This window comes from Corvus kubaryi, unplaced genomic scaffold (genome assembly GCF_017639235.1).
Source record: "Corvus kubaryi isolate FWS band 111438036 unplaced genomic scaffold, C.kubaryi_AGA036_p1.0 37396, whole genome shotgun sequence".
Taxonomy (NCBI): Eukaryota; Metazoa; Chordata; class Aves; order Passeriformes; family Corvidae; genus Corvus; species Corvus kubaryi.
The window spans coordinates 17,045,428-17,056,982 of record NW_024581135.1 but is presented as its reverse complement, the minus strand read 5'-3'; the positions used below and the strand labels follow the sequence as shown (position 1 = coordinate 17,056,982).

At 37.4% G+C, this 11,555-nt stretch overlaps 1 protein-coding gene across 4 annotated transcripts in view; it reads left to right on the top strand.

Annotated features, from left to right (window-relative positions):
- The first annotated feature begins 827 nt into the window (after positions 1-827).
- The window catches only part of LOC121670546 (prolyl endopeptidase FAP-like), a 37,469-nt gene continuing 26,741 nt past the window's right edge, over positions 828-11,555 (top strand). For 3 of the 4 annotated variants that reach the window (XM_042040953.1, XM_042040954.1, XM_042040951.1), the window contains exons 1-7: positions 828-1,047; positions 1,321-1,405; positions 7,432-7,527; positions 9,408-9,502; positions 9,610-9,684; positions 9,875-9,927; positions 11,008-11,080. In XM_042040953.1, the coding sequence (XP_041896887.1) occupies positions 1,042-1,047; positions 1,321-1,405; positions 7,432-7,527; positions 9,408-9,502; positions 9,610-9,684; positions 9,875-9,927; positions 11,008-11,080 (483 nt within the window). In that variant the 5' untranslated portion in view covers positions 828-1,041. The remainder of the gene's footprint in view (positions 1,048-1,320; positions 1,406-7,431; positions 7,528-9,407; positions 9,503-9,609; positions 9,685-9,874; positions 9,928-11,007; positions 11,081-11,555) is intronic. The other variant, XM_042040952.1, reaches the window with a different exon arrangement.

The following is an 11,555-nucleotide window of genomic DNA, read 5'->3' as shown; positions in this document are numbered from 1 at the left end:
TGTGTCTCTGTCCCTGTCCGTGTCCCTGTCTGTGTGTGTCCCTGTCCCCGTCCCCGTCCCCGTGTGTGCGTGCGGCTGTGCCGCCAGGGGGCGCCGTGCGGCCCCGCAGCCGTCCCGCGCGCCGGGCCCCTCCCGCGGGCAGCGGGGGCGGCTCCCTCAGGGCCCTGCCCGGGCCGGGCCCGGGTCACCGCCAGCCGCGGGCTCTGGGGAGCGTCGGGGACGGGGCACGGCGGACTTTTACTTCTCTTTTCGAGCCTGTCTCCGCTCTCCTGAGGGATGGATTATGTAACTTGACACTGCGGTCTCCGGAGTTTTCTCAGTTTTCAGCTGACCTCATTTCAGTGGGCTAAATAAAATAGGTGTAATTGGTGGTTTAAGAACTATTTCAGAATTTCCGCTGGGCCTGTATGTATTTACTTCTCTAAGCTCTCCTACGTAGCCTATAGATGTGCATAGTTTTCAGGGGAAAACAGTAATTCTCCTCACATGTGGAAGCCATTAAACAGTGTCTGTTTCTGCTGCTTGTTTTGCATTCTTGTGCCATCATTTATTATTTCTAAAAGTAAACATGTGTGAATTCTACATAAACAATAAAGCTATGGGATTGTCTTCTAATTTCTCTGTAGAGAGTAGAAATACAGTCATGACTATGTCCTGAGAATGTGGAGATTGCCAAAAAACACAGTAGATACTTTTCAGAGAAAAACAGTGCATGTCAAGTATCTGATGAGTCATAAAACCTCAAGTTAGTGTAAGCAGATGTTGGTTACAGCTCACATTGATGGGAAGTACATAATCACCACCCCGATAGCCACCCACTGTCCATTTCTGGTCCAAGAACTTCCCCAAAAGTGTGGTTTCAATTTTATGGAAAGCCTTTGAAATTTGGCACAGTTTTCAAAAGTATGTAGGAAAAAAAGTCTGCCAGAGGTTTGGCCTCCGACTGTGAAAACAGACACTGCCTTTTCAAACTCCTCTCCTAGATCTACTGACCAACACCCAGAAGAGAGAATTTCCCTTCTTTTAGGATACGACGGGAAAATGAAGGTCTGTATGCTCCCGAATTCAACTTTTGGTAGCATTTCCATCCTTTGTTTTAAACTGTCAGCTGTTGCACAAGGCCAGGCTCTGACGTAAAAATATTTGCTTTAAAGAAGAAGGAAAGGGAAGTCTTTTTGTATGTACGGCAGGGCCGTTTTTGCTTGTTGCTTGAACGGATTACAGCAGTTAGAGAGTAGGAGGATTTAATTATTTGCCAGCCATGGAAGCAAACTTCAGGCAATATTAAAAATGTAATTATTGTTTGTTTCTGTTCTGCAGACCCGGCTAAAAATCATATTTGGCGTGGTTATATGCCTTTTGCTTTCCTTATTACTTATGTGTATTATACTGCTTCCATCAAGAGGTAAGGTATTTCTAATATAATGTAGTGTAAAATGCAGTATCTTTGGCTATTGTGGCTTCTAAAGTTCACAAGTTTGTCAAATCATCTTTAGGATTGTCCTGTCAGAATTGTTATGGCTTTATCACTTTACAGAAATGCACTGACAGCTGAAATATCCTGAAGGTAGAATTGAAATGCCAGCAGATGTTGAAACAAGGAACTCCTTGAAGTGAAAAGCACCTGAATTAACTTTATTGTGCATGATATATAATGTTCTTAGTCACGGCTGCAAAAATAACTCTCAGATCTTCTCATGTTATTTTTCTGTGTTAGGAGTTAGGAGACTTTGTCCCAAAGTGTTAGTAATTTTCTTTATCTTGGTGAATTTGCATTTGGTTTTAAATGGTTGTATGATAATTACAGAAGTTCTATACCCAATTACAAGTTACACTTTTTTTTTTTTTTTTTTTTTTGTAGATGGGGTATGATGAACTATTTGTGAATATATTCAAGATTGCATTTGAAAATGAAAGTCAGCATTGTATAAAACAGGGATGGATAGTTTGCTCTAGTATTATTATGCCAGTTGTAGGTAAATCAACCCAGTTGTGGTCTGCTGAGTCCTCTGATGAAGCTTGAAATGAGTTTTGAAATTTTGAACGAGTGGCACTGACTTGATGGTAATTGTTTTCTATGAGAAGTGTAGTAAGGGCAATAGAAGTATTTACATGACCCTATCACTATAGCAGATTACCTGACTGCATCTGAAATAATTAAAATATTAGTAAAAGGCTTGTATTCCAGTAACAGTATCTATTTAAAGGATGTTTTTCCTGTTATTATTCTTTCTTCATGTGTGGGCAGGGGGACTAAGATGGAGAAAACAGTTTTGTATTTACAACTAAATGTTATAAAATCAACCATCTGCTTAAGTCTTGTGAAAGTTAAGTCCTGCAGTTAATATGCAGGTTTTGTGAAAGGTGAAATCTCTTTCGTATCTGATACTTCTGTGAATAATGTTTATCATGGGTTGTTGAGGGAAGGGTTGAAGGTTTCTGAAGCAGTTAGGGATGATTCTGTTATGCAGCATTTGCATATGAGGATAGATTATATCAATTATATGCATATATATTATGCAGTGCTGGAAAAAGATACCACCTCAGAGTGACAGGTTTGACTTTTACTGTCAATAGTGAGGTGCCAGATTTTTTGTCTAGCTAAGCATGGTCAGATATGAGCTTTCACTACAAGGTAAATGCATGGTATCAAGTCAGACTTACTCCCATCAAATCTGCATTTTATGACAGGGAAGGCAGAATATTTTTATGAAATTTAAATTAAAAAGTAGTACTGAGGAAACAAAGAGGTTGGAGTCCAAGGATCAGTTTGGCAGCCTGAAGAAATTGTAAAGATGATGGGAGGTACTGCAGGAAAGAGTGAATGTGTTTTTTCCCCTCTCAGGTTCTCACATACATCTCACTGGCCTCTTCAGTACCTGAGCAATTATGGAGAACTCTTGTAATCTCTCTAGATTCTTGGAATAGTGACTCGATAACCAGTCATCCCAAACATCATATTTAGATCCACTTGGATGATAAAGAAATTGTCTTATTTCACAGGGTGCTTTTGGAGGAGCATTTTAGATGATTGTGGAACACACCGTTGTGTCTAACACACAGTTATGTTGGACGTGTCAGATTATGGCTTCTTACTGTCAGGTGGGACTGCAAGTGCTGCAGTTACCTGTTTGAATGTCTTAACCTTTTTGAATTCTTAGTGGACTACTGGTCAGTTGTAAATAGAAGAAATAAATTAATTTTGTGGTCACAAATTTTGCAAGGTGAAGACAGACAGGAAATGGCTACACAGATGGAGTGTTGTTTGTACATTCCACCTTTACCACTGTTTAGCTGAAAGGGCGTGGCAATCTAGAAGGACAATTAATTGCATATGAGAAATGTATAGACACAGACCAAATAAATTTCTGCTTAAGAAATCAGCAAAGAAAAATGTAATTTGTAATTCTGAAAGAACTGGAAGAAGCATGTAGTTCTGCTTTTGTCTGCTAAGTTTCTAGTCATTTCATGTTCTTCAGACTTCTCAAAATGTGATAGGTGGTTTTGATTTACACATGCAAATGTGTAAAAATGTCAAAATTTCCAAAAAGTTGCACTGGAAAATAATTTTTTGGAGAGGATATTAAGAGGGAAATGCTTGCAGTTATTAGACAATTTCTGTGGGGCTCAGAAGAAGAGGGTGGGCAATCTCTGTGTAGCAAACAGCATCCATGCCTAAGAAATTACTGTGTTTTGACGCATCTTTGAGTTAGGAATGTGTGGTAGCATTTAGCTGACGGTGCTAAACCAGCTATGGCACTGCAACTCCAAACAGTTCAGAAAGGTGCTTTTCACTTGTACAGTGGTGTACCCAGTCCTGTTCTTCTGCAGCATAAACATGAAAGAAAATACCTGTCTGCAGTTGAAAAGCAGTAGCGGAACCGCAGACAGAGTTACAATTAACCGTATGTATTGCTTAGGCACCAAGTTAATCTCTTCTGCTACTTTTAATGAATGTCCAAAGTAAGTTAATCTCTTCTGCTACTTTTAATGAATGTCCAAAGTCATGTCTGGTGAAGTTTCTGTTCCCTCTGTACACTTGGCCCAGTCCCTGTTTTTCTGATGTCACAGATGAGGTCAGAGGGTTTACTGCTCAGCCAGGAAGTGGTGAGCAGGCAGTTTCTTAGGAGGAGATAGTGTTCTCTCAACACCTCAGCCAAATCCAAAAGTGGAAAAGCAGGTTCAGTTGATGTGAGTTGATGCTGAGTGTGACTGAAGTTCTGGAGCAGGGTCAGGAGTGTTGGAATTAATTTCTGATGCTGAACTGAGTTTTGGGTTTCCTCATGTTGCAGGAGCTTGTGCTTCAGCTATTTACTATCAGCCCACAGAGATGAGAATGGACATTCTAGTTCAGAAGCAGACAATAATACCATGCTAACCAGTTTTCCTTTGGCATGTCCTCTACTTGATGTTCAGCAGTGGATGCTAAATAAAATACATTTAAAAATACATATATGTTAAGTACATATAAAATACATATATATATATATATATAACTACATATATTAAAAATACCATATACAGAAACAACAATACTTTGTGGTTATTATGTATGCTTACTTTAATTTGGCAAGATTAGACACAATTTATAAGGATGCACATTAGAACATGTTGTGAAGTAAGCCAGGAGAGCTTTGAAATATAAAGGGTTGTGTTGGTTTACCCACATCCAGTGTTTGAAATTGAATAATCCTGGTAATACGAACAGAATTTCACAGGGATGGAGTGATGTGCATAAAGTTAATCTGAGTTTAATATAAAGTTTTGCTTTTTGTTTTATTAAGCTCTCTCATGACAGTGAACTGAAAGGTAAAGGAGAAGGTATCTGCATAAAGCCAGTGACAATTATTAGATGTTTACAGACTTTTATCACCACAATTATACATGTAAGTCCAATACACTCAAATGCATGAGTGAATAATTATGATCATTGAATATATAAAACAAGTTACACTGTGAAGCAAAATAACCAATTCAGTGCACAGAGAAATGCAGAACTGCACCCTGTAAATGTGTGGAAATGGACCACAAAGGATTAAAACTGAGACAGAGGGGTGGTGAAGCGAAGTGGGCAAAGCTGAAATTTGGTAAGCTTTCATTTCTGTGGTTGGCTCTGCTACTTGCTTCCTTTTCGTCCCTGGGCATCTTTTTTCATCTTTATTGTTTCATGGAGAAACAAACCACAATGAAAGAATTTGCCAACAGCCATCCAAATTAATTTCTAGAGAGTGCTGCTGATACGTAAAGTACTTTTCATGTTTGTGTCTGGTTTGTGAGCAGAGATTTCAGATACTGTTATTGAACAAGTCTTTAGTTCCAGAAGAAAGAATCAGAAACAATTGTGGGAAATTATTGGAGATGCTGCTGCTATCTTCTGTTACATAAAAACAAGCATTCAAAATTAAAAGTACTCAAGTGAGAAATAGTTGTGTTCAAATTTTTTTCAGTGCAGTGGTAGAAGTTCAGATCTAAGCGGGCACATTTTGAAAATCATTAGTAGTCATAATAAATCCTCACAGAATATTAAGTATGCAAGGGTGAGATGGCTAACAGAGGGAAGGTTTAAATTAGAGCTGTGAAAATTAGACCAGTGATATGAAGTTTGTGTTATTGCTTGTCTTGAGATGAGAGAAGGAACCAGGTAATTTTAACAGATTAAAGTATCAAAAAGGACTGCAAATTTTAAGCTTCTATACAAACTACCTTGGAAATAGATCTTGCCAGGCGATTTCTTTTGTTAATAGGCTTATTCACTTAGAGAATTTTAACGGAGAGATAGTGGTAATTAATCATCACTCGACATAACTAGAATTGGATTCTTTGGAATTATCTCCTCTGCATATTTTTTTTAAGGCGGTCATCTTCTATGTTTATCATTAGTGTATCAAAGATCTCTAATATGCAGTCATAGTATTAGCAAGAGGAATTAACTTCTTATTGACCTTCTTGGGATATTTTCTGGACTACTGCTAGCTCAGAGTTTATATGGACAGGTTTTTGCCTCTGGATTGGCATTCAGTTTTATTCCTTGTGACAGCTTTCTTCTGCATTAGTGCAGACAATGCTTGTGTCAACAGTCAACCTGACATGTGTATTCTACAGTAACTAATAGTCACTTAGCAGAAGAAAATAAGTATTATCATTACAAAGTACTATAGAAGGCAATATGAAGAAACATTTCCCAGGCAGTCAGTGTGATCTTAACAGAGAGGGCGACTGTAATGAGCAAGTGATGGAGCATGATATGAAACCTGAGAGCAATGAGTCATCTTGATTATCTGACAGTCATCTGAGAGCTCTGAAGGAACAAACAGGGGAAGTGGCAGAGATCTACTAAGCTGCAGTGTGACATCTCTGCTACCTCTGAAAACCCTATCAGAAGTCCCTTTGATTTTAAAGGAGAAAGCATAGCATCCAGGATGCCTAAACCTGAAAGCTGCCATTATTATTGCTGTTGAACTTTAAAAATTTGCCTTTATCAGAAAAGTTCGTGCATCTTTTGAGGATTAAATATTTTGATTGCTCTCACTCTTGTGAACTGCATAGGTTCTACACAGGAACTGCACAGCATAATCCTCTTCTCATCCAGCTGATTGTACTTCCGTTTTCTTTTAAAATCTGCCCTAGCTTAAGTTGTTTAGCTTTGGGAAAATATATAGCCAGACAAGAGCCACAAAACTAGCCTCCACTTCTTGCATTATTTTAATACCTTTTTCTGACCTGCTTAGAAATCAAATATTTGAGTACCTGTCTTCTTTCCAGAGTCATTGTCAACTTTTTTTTTGCAGCATTAAATAAAATGTTCAAGTTTGAGTTCACTCATTCATTACTTTTCAGCATTATTTTTACCTGCATTCCTTCATAGATGTTTTTCATGTGACTACTGAGAAATATATGTGGATGGAGATTATTTTGCAAGCTTTACATCCATCTTCTAACAATAGTTAAGGAGGCATGTACAAAATTTGGAAGTAAGGGTTCGTAAGCACATCCTGTTGTTTGACCATTTGCTGAACATGTGAAGGTCTTGATTAAAACCGTTGTCTTTACAAGTTCATGAAACCCATGCTTTAAAAAAAAAACAAAAAACCAAAAAAACACCAAATAACCTTTAATTTGTCATTTGTGTGAAAAAGGCTTATTTAGACTTGCAGGGTCTTCAGGTAAATGTGTCTGAGTGAATAGGTGGTTGAAATAAATTAGTTTGTCTAGTTAATTTTGTATTTCCAAAGATGAGTCTTTCAGAGGCTAAAGGACCTTATCAGAACAGTAACAAAAAACTTGCCTTTCTGCTGCACCTACTCTTTGCATATCTCCAGGACTATGGTATCCTCACAGTTCCATGGCACTAAATATAGAAAAAAGAAAATGCTAGATTAGTAATTTTTTTTCCCACTTTTCATTAACAGAAACTTTTTTTCTTATTCTTAGTTGTCAACACAGATGATGGTCCCAGAGCTCTTACATTGGAGGATTATTTGAATGGAAACTTCCAATACAAAACATTTTTTCCATATTGGGTGTCAGGTAAGTAAAACCTTTTCTCAAACACAGATAAGCCTTTCTAATATGTCTTTCCAGACTGATTTACACAGACTGAGAAAAGTATTTTCCTTCCAGCTTTACTTTGAATGAATGCTAACTATGAAATTAAACAATGTGTTAGTCAAAACTTATGGTTGAAATTTACTATTCTGTCACTCATTCTAGAAAATCCAGGTATTTCGTGTTTCAACAGACATGTCTAAGTCAAGTATAAAGTGTAATTTTACAGAGGCCTTCAGTGTTTTATTTCTTTTACTGTCATATTCACTGCAGCAAGTGAAAGAAATTTGTCAATGTGTCAGTCATTCCTTAAGCAAGCTCCTTTTCATGCTTTTCACAGCACTTTTTCACTTACCACTTGTAAAGATTGAGGTAGTCTGTTTTGCAGGCCCTGTTCTTTGTTTTCAGTAATTCCATGGCTCTGCAATGATGCCAGCTGTTCTTATCTCATTTAAGGAAATGCTGACACTGCTGAAATTCCTGAGTTACAGAATATTGCAGAGAAAATAAAGTTGAATTTCTAAGTTCCTTAAGGTAGAGACATGAAATTAATTGCTGCTGATATAAATGTATCTGTATGTGGCTGAAGTGCTGCTCTTGTTATCACTGAATTGCACAGCCCAGGAAGGCTGGAGCTGGCCTGGATTACATTCTAGCACACATACTACCACTCCCATCTCTGTGCTGCCTCAAGCACTGTTTTCTGCCAGTAGCAAGAAGCACAGTGCCCATTCACATGGAGTCTCACCAAGCTAGTTTTAGCCCAAAATTTTAGAACTGAAATAAAGCCTTATACAGCATTGGTTGCAGCAGTTCAAATTTTACAATTAATAGTTTGAAGTATGTTGATATCACTCATATGATTTAAAAATTAGGTCACTGTTAGAATTCTGTCTGAATATCTGAAGGAGGTAGGCAGCATATCACCTAAACCTAATATTATTCTTCCCTCTTTATAGCTTTCTCACTTAGACTTATATTTCCTTTTAACAGTCACAAAACTCACACAAAAGTCATGCCAAAGATTCCATAGATAGTCATGCCTACAGCATTCCATATGTCTACTTCTTTTCTGAAACAAGGAGTTAAAATTGTATATCTCATCCTAAGAGTGATTTTAAACACAAATACTGTTACACAAATCACACAAGAGTGCTCAAAAGATCCAAGGGTGATCTAATTTCCTAAAAAATTAACATCTTCACAATGTTTCAGGCTGCTTTTTAACTTTTAGTCTTGTTTTCTAGCTACACCAAATATGTAATTCCTTCTCTCTGTTTATAGCAGTGAAAATAATAATCTTAAACTAAAATTCTGATCTTCATTCTCCACTGAACTATAGCTCAGCTCTTGAGCACAGGTAGGGTTAAATTCCATTTTCAATGAAGGCCACTCACCCTCACTTCGTATGACTTGTGCAAGCAAGGGCAGAGTCGTGCCGTGTCAGTTGCATGGTAATGCTGTTATCTGCAGAATATACAAATGAGAATGTTATGATAAAATGATAAGCAAAGACCTTTTTCTTTAAAACATTTACATTTTGACACTGACTTTCTAATAGGTCTGTCACTGGCATTCTTGATCAGACATTGATGAGAATAAAATCTGGCATTGACTTGTAAAGTTAAATAGTTGATCCTCTGTGCTGTGTATAATCTGGAGAATGTACTCAAGAACACCGAAGACAGTTTCTTGATAACTCCGTACCTCAGAATCATTAGAAAAGAAACATTTTTTATGTAGATGCCAAAAGATATTTGCTTAAGACCTATTCTTTGAAAGAGGTGTGAATTCGTTGATGAACAGATTTGTTCTCTATTATCTTCTGTGAAGGTAACAGACATTTTATCTTGTTTATAAAGATAATGAATATCTTCATCAGTCTGCAGAAGATGATATTATTCTTTACAATGTTGAAATTAATTATGCAACCACCATCATGACAAACAGCACAATGGTATGTACCTTTTTCATTAATAAAAAGGCTGAAAAGTGCAGTTGTATTTCAAGTCCCAGTTTAAAAGGGAGTGAGACTAGAATCTAATCTACTTCTTAATTTTTCAGAAACAAGTTAATGCTTCAAATTATGTGATGTCATCAGACCAATATTTCATAGCTCTGGAAAGCAATTATTCAAAGGTAATTATTTTAATATACCTCTTAATTAAATGTTTAATTTTGTTTAGTATTTTGTTGATTGTGTTTACCATAGATAAATGTTTCTTGGTACTCTCTTGAGAAAGGGGTAGGCTGTAAAGAGGCAGCTGATTATTTATAATCAGATTATAATTTTCAAGGCTAATAATATTTTCTTGCTTAATTTATGCAGCTGTGGAGATACTCTTATACGGCATCATACCACATTTATGATCTCATAAATGGGTAAGGCCTGATATTCTTAGTGACAGCTGTGGTGAATACACTGTAGTGATGTACTTCCAAGCATTCCCTCCAAAACTGTAGTAATATGACTACCAACTTGCTTTGCTTCTGCTTAAATCTGTCAGGTTACTTGTTTGCTTGAGAAAAAAAAAGTGTTCTCTAAGAAAATCATACATTCCTTTCATCTGGATTGATTTCTATTTCATGCCCAACAACCTTGATGGCTCAAGAGTCTCTTTTTTTTCCCTTTTTGCATGATTTTTGTCCACCCTATCTTGGCTGCTTGAGTCTGCTTCAGTCTCACATCTGATGTCTCCATGCCCTTCTGCTAATTAATTCTTTTCATCATTGATCTAACCTTTAGTTTTCCAAAAAGTCTCTCATGTCCTTTAGGGCTCCCGTGATTTTGTAACAGTCCATCCTGCATTCCTCAAAAGTTTACAGCTTCTCCTATGGCATTTGGTCTCTTTCCCAAGATTGCCCAAACCACTTCCCTTACCACCCAAATCCAGAGGCCACCCGCCTCTGCAGTCACCTTTTTATGCTGTAAGGAGCAGCATGATCAAATGCTTCTTAGTTCTGAGCAACAGGGGCTGCCCTGAGCTGTGCCATTCTTGGGAAACTGTTGGCTCAAGGTGACAGAAAAAAGCTGCTGCAAGCTAATGTGAGTAGAGAGGTTCTGCATGTGAGTTATGATCCTTAACAAGTGCTGGACATGCTGCTGTGGCTCTTGCCTCAGCATGCTGTGTGCTGAGTTCACATTTCCCAATAACCTGCTGAGACTGTAATGCAGACTGCAGATACAGCAAATGACTGTAGGTGCCTGTGCAGCATTTGGAAAGAGATAAGGCTGTCTCCTTAGGCTGTTGAATAGGTTTTCAAACGACTAAGTTTAAGCCTTTGCCAGCACTGGTGCACACCATCGTGTTAACTGCGTGTCTCTGCCTGCTTTAATTTTGCATTGCTTGAGCAACAATAAGCAGTTAGAAAATGACTTTTTGACTTTTTTATTAATGTACTGTATAATGATCCATTTGCACTGTGCACAAAAAGCCATCTCAACTTCTTTCCTTTTTTCAGTGGTTTTGTAAGAGAAAATCAGCTTCCACATAAAATTCAGTATATATCCTGGTCACCCGTTGGACACAAATTGGTTAGTAAAGATAATTAAGTGCTAGAATTAATTTGCTTTGTGTGGCTAAAAGACATTTATCTGCCTTTGATTTTTATTTTATTAGGCCATATTTTTGACAGGCCTGTGTTTATTAATCTTGATTATAAGAAAGAAAGACAAAGAAAACAGTTTTAACTTGTTCAGATTTTACTGTCTGTGTCTCAGTAGAAGAATAATCCATGTTCTCAGGTACATTATGTGTTTCAGTTTGCTCACCAGCCTCTATCCAAAATTGGCCAACATAATTTTATATATGATTAAATGCAGTTTCAAGGCCTGAAAATCAATTGGTTTCCCTTTAACACTGTGTAACACATGAATTTAAAATGGGGATTTACAGATGCAATATTTAAAATCTGTTCTAAAATTTTTACTGAACACAGAATTTGGCCTGAAATGTATAACTTATTTACTGAGATACCAACACTTGCAGAATTTGCAAGGGCTGTTACTG